The 16,884-nt window shown below is 45.4% G+C and overlaps 1 protein-coding gene across 5 annotated transcripts in view; it reads left to right on the top strand.

Annotated features, from left to right (window-relative positions):
• Window positions 1-16,884, top strand: part of FBN1 (fibrillin 1) — a 210,942-nt gene that overhangs the window by 20,388 nt on the left and 173,670 nt on the right. For all 5 annotated transcript variants that reach the window (XM_081838597.1, XM_081838595.1, XM_081838596.1 and 2 more), the window contains 3 exons: window positions 5,927-6,009; window positions 8,459-8,557; window positions 14,420-14,515. In XM_081838597.1, coding sequence (XP_081694723.1) covers window positions 5,927-6,009; window positions 8,459-8,557; window positions 14,420-14,515 — 278 coding nt within the window. The remainder of the gene's footprint in view (window positions 1-5,926; window positions 6,010-8,458; window positions 8,558-14,419; window positions 14,516-16,884) is intronic.

Here is a 16,884-nt window from a genome sequence, read left to right as displayed (position 1 = left end):
GCGCTGTCCATAACAATGTGAGAACCAAAACACAGCCATCATTTGAAATTTCCACTTGCCCAAATTTTGCAATGCAGTTCACCAACCAGTGTTAACAAAAACACATATATTAGGAGGAAAGTGTATGTAAAAATTAATACATTGGTGAATATAACACACCAAATGCACTATACTGGGGAAAATTGCTTGCGAAAAGGTGAACTTGATACCAAACTACACAAATATGGTTTTTAAGGGGGGGGGGCTGATAAGTGTTCATGAGGATTTTTTTGTGTGGGGTGGGGAAAACAATTATCAGATTTCTGCAGAAATGTGGAGATTGGAAAAATGAAAAAGGGAGAGAACCACAGTACAGTGGTACCTTGGGTTACAAACTCCGCTGATCCGGAAGTAGTACTTCAGGTTGAGAACCTTGCCCCAGGATGAGAAAGAAAATCGCGCAGTGGTGACACGGCAGCAGAGGGAGGCCCCTCAGCGAAAGCACGCCTCAGGTTAAGAACGGTTTCGGCTTAAGAACGGACCTCCGGAACAAATTAAGTTCGTAACCCGAGGTACCACTGTAGACAGATCCTTCCATCCCTAGTCTTTTGTAATAACATACATTTTCATACTAGATTGGCTTCCTTGTGTCCTGGCTCTCATGGCTGGATGAAGAACTCGTAACTCCCAGCTTTATTTCTGCTAAAGACTTTAATGCACAGACTTTGAGTTACATAGGCAAGGCACAGGTTACAAGATTTCAGCAGGTGTATAAGAGTTATAGGTCCACGGCTAAGAGTAAGCTAAGACATTGATCCAACAAGCGATATGTCCCTTGCACTTTCCTTTTGAAGACCAGGGTGGGCACAGCTCTTAGCGCAGCAAGTGGCTAGGGTCATAGGACTGGGCAAGTAAACAGGCACTCCTTTGAATGAGTTGGGCCTGCAAGGTTTCTTCACACCATTGCTGGTGCCTCCATGTCCTTGGAGATGGAGGTGGTGTTGGAGCCAGCTCAGCATCCAATTTACTCTTAGTGGCCTCTACAGAAGGGGGAGGCTCCTCAGTGACAGGAGAAACCTGAGGTGACTCTGCAGTAGGAGACAACTGGCTACAGGTGTCTTGTATCACAAGGGTGGAACAATCCTCCGCTAACCTGCTTGGTTAGCTCTCCGTCCTCTAGACCAGGGTTCAGCAAATGCTTTCAGCAGGGGGCCGGTCCACTGTCCCTCAGACCTTGGGGGGGGTGGACTATATTTTGAAAAAAAATATGAATGAATTCCTATGCCCCACAAATAACCCAGAGATGCATTTTAAATAAAAGCACACATTCTACTCATGTAAAAACACACTGATTCCTGGACTGTCTGTGGGCCGGATTTAGAAGGTGGTTGGGCCGGATCCAGCCCCCGGGCCTTAGTTTGCCTACCCATGCTCTAGACTGCTACCCCCTGCTCCAGTCTCAGACCATTTATTGGGGTCCTTTTTTTACCTCTTTCATCCTCCTGGGGCCCTCCCTAAGGCTTATCGCTTTCCTCCTCTGGAGGACTCCAAGATAAACATGCCCACCACAGTTCCTTCCTGCTACAGTAGACAAACTGGGGAGTATTGTGTGTGTTTTTCTGCACATTATCACTACATGTGAGGTGACTCTCAACAATGTCCCACATGGACGGAGTGAGTGTTTGTGTCCTAGAACATGTCCCAGAATCCTTTGTAGTCCAGAGGGGTTCCCTCCCTGGGAGGCGAGGGATTCTCTGGCAGGCAACTTGATGCTTGGAAGTTGCTACCAGACTAGTTTCTAGAGGATGATGCAAAGTAACAAGGGATGCATTTTCCTGGCTTGTTATCTCTTGATGAAACAGAATGATAATGAGATCTTTGGCTGCTCTGTGTTGTCTTCAAGCAGCGCCTTTGCCCACGAGGCCCTTTCTTCCCTCTAGTCTGTTGTAGTGATCATCAAACCCTAACTATGGGGCAGTGGCGTTTTGACATGGCAGCGTTCATTTGCAGGGCCTTCCTGTCGTCGCCTTTCAGGGGCAAGCTTATCTGAGTTGACAGCTGGGCATTGTTCTCACTTGTTGTGGATTCTACAACAGTTGTGCCCTCTGCAGCTCCCTGGTTTTTCTGAATGGAATTTGTGCAGAGAAGAACTGGAAGCGTTGGCTAACAGCGGAGGGAGAAAGCAGAGAGAGTAACCCCAAACACTTCAGAGACACAGAAAGAAAGAAGGCAGTGCCTCTCAATAAACAGTTGCTGAGGCTCATGTACTCCTTGTGGGCTTCTCATAAGCATCTGGTTGGCTTCCCTTCCCTTCCCTTCCCTTCCCTTCCCTTCCCTTCCCTTCCCTTCCCTTCCAAAAATTGATGCTGCAGCTGTTGGCCAGTTGTTAGAAACCAGTGTTTCCCAAACTTGGGTCTCCAGCTGTTTTTGGTCTACACCTCCCATCATCCCTAGCTAGCAAGACCAGTGGTCAGGGGTGATGGGAATTGTAGTCTGAAAACAGCTGGAGACCCAGGTTTGGGAAACACTGCCCTAAAACTTTTGAGTGGGGGATGAACTGGCCCTAATCACAGGCGCAGACAGCTCAGTGATTTATCACCTTTCCACTTTTAACATAATAATACATTCATGAAGGTAGTAAACTACAGCGGAACAAAACAATAAGCTGGGAAATTGGCAAGGAGAAGGCAAGGCAAACACTTGCCTTAATAAAACAAAAACTGTCTTGACTTGGCTGTGAAAGGCCAAAAAAGAGCAGGCAGGATGAATCTCATGGGGCATGGAGTTCCACAGTCTGAGTGCTAGTACAGAGATGGCTTCTCCAAATGATTCCAGGGATGGGCAGGATTCTGGGAGCTGGTCCTTAAGGCAGATGAGGGTTTAGGGGAGCTTGACTGGTTCACCTGCTCTGGATTCCGAGCTGAGAGGGCTCCACAACAATGTCGAACAATGGAAGGCCATCCATTTTTGGGCATCGCACAGGGCAAGCCCAAGTCCACCACTTCTTGTGGCTTTGGTGGGTGGTGTTTTGCACTGAATTCAGAAGCAGCACCTTAAACTGTTCCTGGAAACAAACTGGCATCCAGGACGAGATGGTGTGAGAACGACGCAGCATTCTGTACCAGCAGAACTTCTGAACGCATTAAAATTAATGGGCTCAAGTCTGTCTTGCCCACTAAGTTCAGTGGGTCCCCCCCCCCTATGTAAAACCAGCACCACATGTTCATTGCAAATTGCATTCCTTCCACAGCAGCCAGAATCCAATGCTGTTATCTGTATTTATAAAATCTTGTTTCCTCAGGGAACAAGGGAACAAAACCTTTGCTTTACCTTATTGGCATGAAGTATAGCAGCAGTGTTTGGCACTGATAAGAGGGGTAACTTTAGGAAGCTCTGTAGCTCTGAGGGATAGTGGCTGAAACACAATGGACCATGTTATGGCTAGCACCCTGATCCTCTGAACTGTGATCAGGGTGGATGCAGTAGATGCAGGAAAGGGGGGCACAGATGGACCGAATTGAAATATGCTCTTCACTCACTCATTCAGCCTGCTGCCACTAGAATCTAAGAGTGACTCTTGCTAGGTAAAGGCTGCATTATAATGAGTCAGACAAACTGGTCCATCTAGTTCAATATTATCTACACTGAATGGCCTTGGCTCTCCAGGATTTCATTCAGGAATCTCTCCTAACCCTAGCTGGAGATGCCATTGGGGGCTGAACCTTCTGCTTGCAAGGCAGGTGCTCTACAACTGAGCCACGGATCTTGGCTATCACACTCTTGACAGGCTGGTTCAGAACAAAGATCCATCTAGGTTAGCCCTCTGTTTCCAAAACTGGATAGTCATGTGACTTTGGTAAACTTGCCAACTGGGACTGGTGGAGGCAGCCAGCCGCCTGCCCCATTAGCTTCCACGATTTATTCAGCGGTATACTAGTTCTGCACATGGAAGTTCCATTCAGTTGTAGTTGCTAACATCTGTTGGTAAAACTGTTCTCCTTAAAGAAGGTCCACTTCTCCACCTCCACTGAATGTTCAAGTAGCCATCCCATGGAGTTCTTTTGTATTGTCCAGGGACAGCGTCTTACAGTGGTTTTGGTCCTATCTCCAGAGTCGGTTTCAGAGACAAGCTTTGGGTATTTATCTCTTGGCCTCCTGGAGGTTGTGCTGTGTGGGGTGTTGCAGAATACTGTCCTGGCCCCAGTGCTGTTTAACCATCTACATCAAGCCCTTGGGAGCAGGAGATTTGGGATGAAGTTTCATAATTTATCAGTAACATCTGAATTGGGAGAGGCCTTGGAAGCCCTGGGCTGGTGCCTGTTGGCTGGGTGAGGGTCAAATTCTGGCACGATGGTGAGCAGTCCCCCAATCCTGATAATTGGTCAATTTCCTGCTTTGGATGGCATCCTCCTCCCCCTGAAGGAACAGATTCATAGTATGGGGGTGTTCTTGGAACTGTCTGTGTCAGGTAGAGGCCCAAATAATAAAAATATTTGTACCCCAGCCACCCTGGGTGGCTTCCAGCATATATAAAAACATAACAAAACAGTAAACATTAAAAACATCCCAATAAAGGGCTGCCTTCAGATGTCTTCTAAAGGTTGTATAGTTCCTTGACATCTGATGGGAGGGCGTTCCACAGGGTGGGTGCCACTACCGAGAAGGCCCTTTGCCTGGTTCACTGTAACCTCACTTCCCACAGTGAGTGAACCACCAGAAAACCCTTGGAGCGGGACCTCAGTGTCCAGGCTGAACAACGGGGGTGGAAACGCTCCTTCAGGTATACAGAGCTGAGGCCATTTAGGGCTTTAAAGGTCAGCACCAACACTTGTGCTTGGAAAAGTACTGGGAGCCAATATTGTGCTTGGAAAAGTACTGGGAGCCAATATGGCAATTTCTGGACCAGGGTAGTTTGACCACTATCCTCTATGTGCTGGTAGCTCTCAGATTGGATTGCATTCTGTGTAGGAGTTTTCTTCAGGCTGATGCAGAAACTGTAGCAGGTGCAAAAAGTGGCAGTTCAGCTGCTCCTAGGGGCAGAATATTGCTATCATATTACACCATCTCTGAAAGAATTGCACTGTCTGCCAATTAGCTACTGTACTAAGTTCAAGGTGACTGCACTAGTATTCAAAGTCCCATACAAAATACCCAACTGATCCCTGTGTTCTATAGGAGAGGGCATCTTGAAGATATCATCTTACCAGGAGGTCCGTTCTCCTCAATGTAGGAACAGGGCCTTTAGTGTGGTGGCACCTACCCATGGGAGCTCCCTCTGAGACAGGCACCACCTCTATTTTCTTCCCATGCCTGTTGAAGACCTTTTCTCTTTCAACAAGCATTTTGAGTGGAGATTTTTTTTTTTTACCTCAGCCAAGGTCTGCATTGTATCTGAATGGTTTTCATGTATGCAATTTTTATGTATGTTTTTATTGTGCTGTGAAATTGCTTTGCAATGCTTCATAGGAAGCGATTCATAAATGGAATTAATAATGATAATTTGTCCTTTTTTAAAAAAAGCCATCTAAGCTAATGTCTGTGGGTGGACCCATTAAAATGGTCTGCACATTTAATATGATTTTTTTGGGTCAGCTGATATTCCCTCTGTGGCCTCTGTGGAGGTGGATGCATGTGCAACAACAGGAGGAGGAGGAAGTGTTTTGTCCCTGTTGAAAAACTGCTTCCCTTCCCTCTCAGGTTTTTTCTCTCTTCAGTGGTGCCTCTCCTCCATCAAAGTGATTCAGGAGGAGAAGGGAAGGTAAGCTGTCAGGCAGATGTAAAAACATGTGAAACATCACCATGAACATTATATGACAGCTTTTGAGGTGCACCTGTAGCCTTACTAACACATTTGCGTTTCCTCTAAGCCTACCATTTGTTAGCGGGGATGCTTAATGCTTGTCGTAGCAATGACAGAGAGCTAATCTCATTTGTATCCATCTTGTAGACCCAACGTATGTGGATCACGTTACAATGCCTACTGTTGTCCTGGATGGAAAACATTACCAGGTGGAAACCAGTGCATAGTCCGTAAGTCATTCTTTGCTCTTTATTTCAGATACCAGTGTGGTGTAGTGGCTAAGAGCGGTAGACTCGTAATCTGGTGAACCGGGTTCGCGTCTCCGCTCCTCCACATGCAGCTGCTGGGTGACCTTGGGCCAGTCACACTTCTTTGAAGTCTCTCAGCCCCAGTCACCTCACAGAGTGTTTTTTTGTAGGGGAGGAAGGGAAAGGAGAATGTTAGCCGCTTTGAAACTCCTTCGGGTAGTGATAAAGCGGGATATCAAATCCAAACTACTCCTCTTCTTCTTCTTTGGCGATCACTCATAGCCGAGTAAGATTGTCTTCCATAAACACGGTTTTAACAATGAGTCCATAATAGAAAAAATGCTTGCTATTGTTTTGCCCCAAGCATAGCTAAATCCCTCCTGTCATTTCAGTGCCATTCCCATATGCTTTCATTTCCCCCCTCTCCATTCTATGGCAGGGGTGGGGAACCTTTTTCAGCCTGAGGGCCACATACGCTTATGAGGAACCTCAGGGGGCCACATGCTAGTGTTGGGTGAGGCCAGAGGCAAAAGTTGGCGAGGTAACAGGCCATTGTTAACAAACAACACCTACCCTCCACCCTAAGGTGCCAGGTTGGGTTACAACAAATTATATGTGATTCCTACCTTTCTAAAGTAGGGTACATTCTAACCACGTGAAAGCAGGTCTGGAGAGAGTCCTGAGGGTAAGATAGGTCTGGAAGAGGCTGTATTTGGCCCTCAGGCCTTAGGCTCCCCACCCCTGGTCTGTGGTCTAGTCTGTTTCCTGCTGGTTGTCATATGGAAGGTGCGTCAAACAGCCTCGGCATGGCAATTGCAGCTACACACATAGGAGCGTAAGTAGGAGGCCAAGAAGAACTCTTTGTGATCCAAGAAAAACATGCAACACTCAGCCATTTGCCCTGCTTTACAAGAAACATTTCTCAGAGTTGTTTCTTGGCCATATACTTCTGCTGTGTTATTGCAACCCACACAATCTGTGGCATTAAAGGTTAGATAGGAGCTCGGGTAAGGAAGTGCTCACTGGTGGGTCGGTCAAGAGTGGGCAAACGTGGCACACCATTCCCAAGACTTCTATCCTTCATGCAAGGGCTTTCACACTGAAAGTGTTAAACATAGCGCAGCCTTTCCCAACATTGGCATTTATCCCTTACCTTCTCCCCTCTGGTAATCCACTGCAAGTGCAACTTAGCTTTATCAGTGTCGCCCTTGGGTGTGGCACCTCAAGGAGGATGTTGAGGAGCTGGAAAAGGTTCAGAAAAGGGTAACACAAACACTCAAAGGGGTTAGCCATGTTCACCCACCCCGATTGATCCTCTGGCAAGCACCTCTGTAGAAGTGCCGCCTTCACCATTAATACTACAGATCCTCCGGCTTGTAATAACACCTCAGTGGAATGATGAGTATTTGAATTTCATTAAAAGGGCACACCTGACCATGTTTTTCTCAGTCAAAGCCAATTAACTGAGCCATGTAATAAAGGAGTGATCAGCCAGTAACCATGACAGTATATAGTTGTCCATTGCACAGCCAAAAGGCATGTTCAACTGTTCCATAGGGCATTCTTATAAAACACAGTTGAAGTTCCGCTATTGTTATGTACTGAGCCGAATCCTAGAACAATAGGATCCAGAATGCAGCAGCCTGATTGGTCTGCAGGAGCCACCCAATCCAGCTCCAGGAGCAGCCCGGAATTAGCCAATCACGCGGGGGCCATTGTGTAAATAATTTATATATAGCTAGACGTTTTGGGGAAAGTTTCATTCATTGCTACTATGAGCTGAATAAAGAGCATGAAATTCACACTCGACTCCGAGTATATTTTAGCTATACAAACTTCCTAGGGGTTAATTATCCTGCTTATAGTTTTCAGACCATGCTTTTGTATATGATGACACTTGTAAACATGGCAGTAAGGGGAAATGGCAAAACTTTTCAAAATGGATGTAAGAGTTAGTTTAGCATTTCAGGTCTGGAACAAAAACAACCCCACCATGACCATTTCAACACTGCACAACACTCCTTTCTTTTTACTCAAGTGTACAGAACTGCAGATATGTGAAATATAATGTGGGGATTGACCCTAGGACCAATGAAGTGCCATTGAATGTCAAGCTGCATACACACTATGCAATTAAGGCACATTTCTCTGCCCTTCCCATAGAATTCTGGGCTCTGTGGTTTATCCCTAGCAAAGTTACAGTTCCCACCAACACTTTAAAAACTACAGTGCCCAGAATTCTCTGTGGGGAAATCTCTGCTTTGTATGCACTTTGAAGGTGTAGTCTGGAGCCTCAGTCACCCAAGGACAAATAAGTAGCTGCAAACTATTCAACATTAGTGCCTAAAAACCATCAGAGTGCATGCTAACCTGCTTAAAATCTGTTTTTCTGCTTATACCCCTTTTGGGTTTTTCCTCTCTTCCCTTACAGCAATCTGTAGACATTCCTGTGGAGATGGATTTTGCTCAAGACCGAACATGTGCACATGTCCAAGTGGCCAGATCGCCCCGTCCTGTGGCTCAAAGTCAGGTATGTTTTCTAGGGCTAGATTATTCTTATGCTCTTGAATTGGCAGTGTGGTGTGTTTTAACTTGAAAGTAACTTGGTAGTTCAGACAACTAAACACTGACTCAGTATTAATCATTTACCACAACTAAAGGAATCTTGGGTTCTAGCTATTGCAGACATTCCTTATGGCCATTTTTTAAAAAGTAACAAATACTATACAAGTATTGGCAATTGCATTTGGCTCGCCAGATGCTATATGCTTTTTGAAAAATTGGTCCTGCTTGCAACAGAAGTCTAAATTATTGAAACAAACAAGAGGTGCTAGATATTTCCTTCTTGCTTTTTGTGTGAATGCCCTTGTGGGAAACCACCAGGAAAGGCAGACTTTTTTGTGGGAATTAAATGACCTGGCATTTAGATATTTGGTATTAATTGTCCTTCCTTCCTTCCTTCCTTCCTTCCTTCCTTCCTTCCTTCCTTCCTTCCTTCCTTCCTTGTCAGTGGCATTACTCTTTGGGAACTGGCCTATATTATTTTTAGTGGGTTCATAAAATAGCATGAGATTAGGAAGTAAAAATCAGGGTCAACATTTGTAACAAGTAAAATAATAGCAGAATCATTCAGGACAGAACTAATCCCCAGCTATAGGCAACATGGGTTGTGTCTATTACCAGACCTCAAACTAGCAGTGATTGAGAGTTTGAAAGGGAAGGGCCATAGCTCAGTGGTAGAGCACCTGTTTTGCATGCAGAATGTTCCAGGTTCAATCCCTGGGATCTCTAGGTAGAGCTGGGAGATACTTTTTTTCTGAAATCCCAAAGAGCCACTGCCAGTCAGTGAAGGAAAACCTGATTAAGATGGAACAATGATCTGACTCACTATAAGGCAGTGTCTTTTGTTTCAAGCATTATGTAGGCTACTTGCTTTCCTCATTTATTCATTTGCAAGGCATATTAGATGGGCCTATGCAATGCTCCTACCCTTTGTGAGATATCCACCAGCAAAAATGAAAACTAGGAAACCAAAGTTCCCTTTAAAGCCCATTAATTGTTTTGGGGTACTAGCAGCATTTTCTTTTCTTTTTTTAATCTGGCAACTAGTTTTGATAGTTCTCCAACAAAAGCTGAGATTAGAGCTCACTGTGTCCTTGAATAAAACCACAATTCCAAAAATTTCTCAAGATGTAATGAACTGCAATACTGGCATGGTTTGCACAATGCTGTAAGCCAAACTGTTGCTTGCTGGGACTGTGCAAACGTGTGAGCTCTTGGAGAGTAGAGTTCATATACTTTTCTCCTGCCTAGCCTTTTTTATTCCCACACTGCACTGAGCTCAGCCGTCCAATGTTACTGCCTTACATTGTTATTGCATATCACCTGGGTGAAGGCACAGCGGATGCTATGCATGACTAAGACATTGATCCAATGACTGACATGCCCCCTGGGCTCCTGCCTTCCCAGACATCTCTGAAACTTCCTGAAGACCAGATGAGGCCCAGCCCAATAGGCCCTTCCTAGGGATCATCTGATTCCAGCCCCTCAAACTTCTCCCACTCAGCTTCTTGATCTGACCAGCCTATCCAGGACATCTCCTTGGGGGTTCATGATAACGCTTTCCTCTCAAGAGTGACTAGACCAGCCTTTCTCAACCTGTGGGTCCCCAGATGTTGTTGAACTACAACTCTCATCACTCCTAGCTAGCAAGGCCAGAGCTCAGGGATGATGGGAGTTGTAGTCCAACAACATCTGGGGACACACAGGTTGAGAACCTCTGGACTAGACTGAAACTTGTAAGTGCAAGTCCTCTGAAATCTCATTTGTTCCATTCTTGTTATTGTCAGAACGGCCCCATGCTTCTGGCAGAATGAAGCATTTCTTCTACTTTGTTACTCAATCACAGACCTCTCCAGCGATTCATTGATAAATAAAAAGTAGTAGAAATACCACCCCCCTCCTTAAACTAAGCAACAGCCCAAGCTGCTTAAAACTTCACATCTGTTCTTTTCCTTGAATCTCAACACTGAGACATGGCTGGCGAAGACAGCTTTGGATGCCTTAAAACATTCCGGACCCTCCTCTGCATATCCTTAGACCTCACAGATGTTTTCTGGCAATTTGGTTCTTCCTGAAGCTTTTCAAAGAGATTGTGGAGGCACCCTCCCTTGAAAGTTAGAAGAACCCTGCTAGATCAGGCCAAAGGTCCATCTATTCTAGCATCCTGTTTTCAGCAGTGGCTCATTAAACATTTCCAGGAAGACCACAACCAGGACATGAAGGCAATAGGTTGGCGGCTTGAATCCCTGCGATGGGGTGAGCTCCCATTGCTCTGTCCCTGCTCCTGCCAACCTAGCAGTTTGAAAGCGCCAGTGCAAGTACATAAATAGGTACCGCTGCAGCAGGAAGGTAAAACGGCGTTTCCATGCGCTCTGGTTTCTGTCACGGTGTTCCGTTGTGCCAGAAGCGGTTTAGTCCTGCTGGCCACATGACCCGAAAAGCTGTCTGTGGACAAACGCTGGCTCCCTTGGACTGAAAGTGAGATGAGTGCCCCTACCCCATAGTCACCTTTGACTGGACTTAACCGTCCAGGGGTTCTTTACCTTTTTACCTACTCACCTCTGTAGTTCCTCCCAACAGCTCGTATTCAGAGGTATACTGCCTCTGCCCCTCAGTGATCCATTTAGCAGCTGCCGTTACCTATTTATAGACCTTCCTTCAGTGAATTTAGCCACTTTCCATTTAAAGCCTTCTGAAGCCATCTTATTGGAAGAACACACCTGAACATTCATGTTCTTTCTGACCAATCGATGCTTTCATTTGCAAATACAGTGGTACCTTGGTTCTCAAACTTAATCCGTTCCAGAAGTCTGTTCCAAAACCAAAGCATTCCAAAACCAAGGTGCTCTTTCCCATAGAATGTAATGCAAAATGATTAATCCATTCCAGACATTTAAAAACAACCCCTAAAAGAGCAATTTAACTTGAATTTTACTATCTAATGAGACCACTGATCCATAAAATGAAAGCAATAATCAATGTACTGTACTATAAAATAAATAAGACAGTATTGTAGGTGATAAAAATTTTAAAAAATTCTTACCTGTACTGATGATAGTCACACAGTCAATCAATCAGTAGCTGAACTGAGTTCCATACAGTCACAAAACAAATTAACCAAAAAAGCCTCAAAAACAAAAACGCAAAATAAATAGCAAAAACAAAAGCGCCAGACTTAATCCATCCCAGAAGTCCGTTTGACTTCCAAAATGTTCAAAAACTGAGGCGTGGCTTCTGATTGGTGCAGGCGCCCTGGAAACAATAGGCGACGCTGCATCGGATGTACAGCATCCGAAAAACGTTCGCAAACCAGAACATTTACTTCTGGGTTTTTGGCGTTTGAGAACCAACCAAGGCGTTTTAGTACCAAGGCGTTTTAGAACCAAGGTACCATTCTATAGAGTACTCTCAGCTGCCTTTAGATATTTAAGGACTCAGTCCTAAACACACCTAAGCCTTGTTGAAAACAATGCGACTTACTTCTGAATAGCCATGCATTGGATTGGGTTTCAAGCAGTTTTGACAGCAAACACAATGCATTGCTGTTGAAGAATTGCCCAAATTTCCGTATAGATGGGTGAATGCAGAATACTCACATCAATTCCATTGCACCTGCTCTTTTTTCCCCTTTTGCTTTTAGTTATGTAAACAGTCACCATCCATACCATTGTTGGACACATCTATGATGGTTGGACCTAGTTTAGATCTGTTCATGCAGCCTTGTATGTAACATCAAAGGTGGCATGAATTCCAGGCAGGGGGGTTCAGGGAATTCCATGTGGGTGAGTGAATGGGCTGGCAGAGGAAGGGTTGCCGTCACTCCTCTTCCAGACTTCCTGGTTTCCATGCTGGCCAGGGAGGAAGAGAAACTTCTTCCTCCACAGCTGGCCTGGAAATGCAATGAAGGAAGCAAAACCACTCAAGGAGACTTTGAAACAAAGCTGGGTGGGATGTTGCTTAGGGAAAGGGGACGTGGCTGAGGGAGGTTTGTGTGGCCTGGGCAGAGTCCCAGGGGCCTGATAAAGAGGCCCGGGGGAGGGGCACATTTCACCCTTGAACCCTAGGTTCCCTCCCACTGCCACAATGTAAAAAAAAAAAGGAAAGTTGCAAAAAGCTACAACAATGGTGAGTCCATGCAGCCCCACTCAGGCCTTAAAAACAATTCCAATGAAAATGATGATTTGCATTCCTAGTCTGCCAGATAATTGAGACTGCATGAGAAATAATTTCCTTTGGAAAATGAATTAAGGCAGAATAGGGCACCCTCTCACCCGCAGTCCCGCATTGCAGAGTTGCATATAAGACTAAGATGAAGAAATATTATCAGCCTGTAGCATGGGGAAAAAAAGTAAGGTAAAACAACAACAGCTCTGCACTTAAGCTACCGTTAAACTTGTTATCTCAAAGCATTTAAATGCCTTTGGTAATAAATGTGGGAATGGAAGTTAGCTTTTGGCTTGCTTTACTCTAATTGAAATCAGTTTGTGGTTTGAGTTCCTACTCCGCCTGACAGATGATATCATTTCCTATGTGTTTTCTAATCCCTTCTGTTTTCCTAAGGTTTTATAAAGCAAAGTCCGACCATACATATTGAAACCACTGCCCACCTTTTTCAGACCTACTTAGGAGGGTGTGAATAAGGCTACTGAAGATCAGCTGGTTGAAATTTTGCAAGTTAAATACAAGCAAAGTGTGGAACGAAAGCTTTTAAGTTCTGCATCTTGCTTGGAGGCAAGGTCAAGAGCTCTGGGGTGCTCTCGCAAGATATTGCAGGTCTGTCTGAGCTCCTACGAGATCTTGCATGAGCACCCTTAGCCTTCCAAAAATCATCACAAAAAAACTTTTAAGCTCTCTACCTTGTTTGCTGGGCAAGGCATTCTTGATGTGTTGGCTCTGGAAGTCGAGTAGGGATGCTTTTGTAGGATCTTATGGGAACTTGAACAACCCCATGGGGTCTCACAGAGGCAGCCCCAAACCGGCGTGTTGAGAGGGCCTTGCCCTCCTTCCAAGGCAGGGAACTTAAAAGCTCTTTTTGCAGCAGGTCTGCTTGGGATGAAGAGAGTTGTAGCCCAACAATAAGTGTGGTCCCAAGGCAGAAGAGCACTGTATTCAAGGACTTTCTTGATACTTCCTGTGCTCCTTTGATTTCAGAAAGCTTGGCTGCACATTGCGTGGCCAGTTCCCGCCTCCCCCCAGCAGAAATAAAGACACAAGACACTATAATTAAGGTTAATGGGCTAAAATTGGCCACAACTTCATTGGTTACAGGTGATGAGCGGTATTGACTTAGGCATTGGTCCTAAATGACTATCCGGCTTCCGTCCGTCTGCCTGAAAGGCCGTGAAGGGTTAACACCAGCAGGGGGAGCCCTGCTGATGCACATCAACTAGGCACTCCCCCAGGGGTCACCGCTTGGGGGCGTGCCTTGGGCCCTGGCCTCCATAGGCTTCGGACGTGGCCACGCCCCCCAGAATCCTTTACCGAACTACCCTTCATTATCCGGGGGAGGTGATGGCGCTTCCTCCCTCCCATCCATCTACATAACAATACCCCTACCAATTCCTATCCGCCAAACTGAGGAAGTTGTGACGATTTGCTACAAGGTAGGCGGAAAAAACCAAATGGCTGGTGCCAATTTGCCAAGTGGAAAAAATTCCTACCAGGCCCCTTAACGGCGACCAAAAAGCCACAAAATACAATGAGGCATTCTGCATTTCTATTTGATGGTGGTTGTGGCCAGCGCTTCACAGAATTAAACATTTAAAATGGTTGCCATCTGCTGTTTAGCTTCTCTGGACCACACAGTTAAGTAATTGTCTTTCCTTTCCAGTGCAACATTGCAACATCAGGTGTATGAATGGAGGTACATGCAGTGATGACCATTGTCTCTGTCAGAAAGGATACACAGGAACACACTGCGGGCAGCGTAAGTAAACATAATCTAAACATTTAGCTAGGGGTGCTGTCCTATGTGTACTAAGTGATACAGGGTGCATTTTAGTGACTTTTGGAGGCAGAGGAGAAATGGAGAAATTGTGGGTGAAATGGGGGCTTTGCCAGCACCAATGGTTGCAGGAAGAGATCTTACTGGAAGCCACCAACTGGAAGCTGCCAAGCAGTGGCATAGCGTGGGTTGTCAGCACCCGGGGCAAGGCAAGTAATTTGCGCCCCCTAACCCGTGAATTTGCGCCCCCTAACCCGTGGATTTGCGCCCCCTAACCCTAACCCCCAGATGTTGCGCCCGGTGCGGCTGGCCCCCCCTGCACCCCCCACGCTACGCCACTGCTGCCAGGCAGTGACACTATGTCATCATACAGTGTTGCTTCCAGGTTTCTTTAGGGAAAGGGTGACAATGGCAGTCACTGGGAAGTGGTCTTTTGGTTGAGACTTCTGTTATGAAACTGAGAGAAGTGGCCCAGTTTTGAGCTAAAAATTCTCATCTGACATTTGACTCTGCACTGGTTAATTAAAATGTAGAGCTCAGCCACAAGAAGACTAACAAATCCATTGTAATCAACAAATTCTGGGCTGCTGGTTAACTGCTGTGGAATTTTTCAAGCTAGCACGTGACTTTGCAATAGATGCCAGGAGAATTCTTTCTGACTAGAACAATTAAAGTAAGCATCAGACAAATTCATAATAATTGGATATTGCCTGATGTTGCAGTTCTATGCATTAATTTTTTTTAAAAAAAAAATTTCCATTTTCCACATCACAATTAAAACAACGTAACTCACAGCACATCAACCGCGTTGCTTAAAACAGTTCTTGCGTTCGTAGAATTATCAAAGACTTGAAAGGTTTTATGCATGTAGGATCTGATTAGTTAGAACTTCAACTGTGAGTGCTGTCTGGCCCCTTTGCAAATGTGGAGCAGACTGCAAGGTGGCTCCTATCAGAATGTATTCTAATGTTCACCCCCACGCCATGCTGGCTTCCATGCTGGTTGTACTGCTGCATGACTGGGTACACTGAAATGCACTCAGCCTTTCCAGGTAAGATGAGGTCTTCCCACATCTCATTTACATCCATCCATGCTGCTCACAGCAGAAGCAAATGTTATATGTGTTGCCTGGGGAGTAACAGGCACTAGCGGCAGGTAAGTGAGGTCTAGGAGAGCCTTGGTTGACCAGAAATTACTAGATTGTGAACTGTAGTGCACTGGTCCAAGGCTGGCAAAGGGATGGAAAAGATAGACTTACAATGCATGTTATTAGTAACTCCTTTTCATGTGCAGAAATGGCTGGATTGTGCCCATATCTTGCTCTGTTGAAATTGTGACATATTGGGGAATTGGATTACGTATGCTAAATCTTTGGCTTTTCAAATAAAGTCATAGCTGAGCTTGATGTTTGGCTGTTTTGAAATACATGACTGCATTTGATAAGTAGTTCATAGAGTTTGGCATTCACCAGCAAAGGCTTGCTTGCTGGTCAAAATGAGTAAGACTGTGAGAGTCCCAGGCCATCCATATTCCAACAAGTGGTTTTGCCAAGCAATGTGGATTTGTAATAATGTGTTTAACTGCAAATCATGTTCTTAGAAAGAGGCCTGTAATTCAGTTGGGCAGATGTGTGTGAGGTTTTGTAGAGAGAAAGAAGGGGGAAATAGAAAGTTTTTGTCTTTTAAGTAAGGGTATGTCCTTATAAAGGGACACGGGTGGCACTGTGGGTTAAACCACAGAGCCTAGGACTTGCTGATCAGAAGGTCGGCGGTTTGAATCACCACAACGGGGTGAGCTTCCATTGCTCGGTCCCTGCTCCTGCCAACCTAGCAGTTCGAAAGCACCTCAAAGTGCAAGTAGATAAATAGGTACCTCTCTGGCGGGAAGATAAACGCCATTTCTGTGTGCTGCTCTGGTTCGCCAGAAGCGGCTTAGTCATGCTGGCCGCATGACCCGGAAGCTGTACGCCGGCTCGCTCAGCCAATAAAGCGAGATGAGCACCGCAACCCCAGAGTCGGCCACGACTGGACCTAATGGTCAGGGGTCCCTTTACCTTTACCTTTTATAACTCTTTCAGACAGGTGACCTCTTCCACCCTGGTACAGAGCTACCGTTGCTTGGACCCAGCTGTAGGCAGAGCTTGAGGACAAAGACCCAAATAGTAATTTCTTACACAGCTGGTTGGGTGCTTCTATACTAAACCTTAATATTTCCATTATTATTATTTTTTATTTGCAGTTTTGAGACTATGCTTCCTCCTGGAGGAGAATAGTTAGCAAAATAGCCAAAATACAATACAACGATCAAACAATTATCAAAACACACTTGAAACCACAGAGCTGGTTTTCACG

Source organism: Podarcis erhardii, assembly GCF_964252035.2.
Source record: "Podarcis erhardii genome assembly, chromosome: 14".
Classification (NCBI taxonomy): Eukaryota; Metazoa; Chordata; class Lepidosauria; order Squamata; family Lacertidae; genus Podarcis; species Podarcis erhardii.
This window is presented reverse-complemented; position numbering and strand designations above follow the sequence as displayed.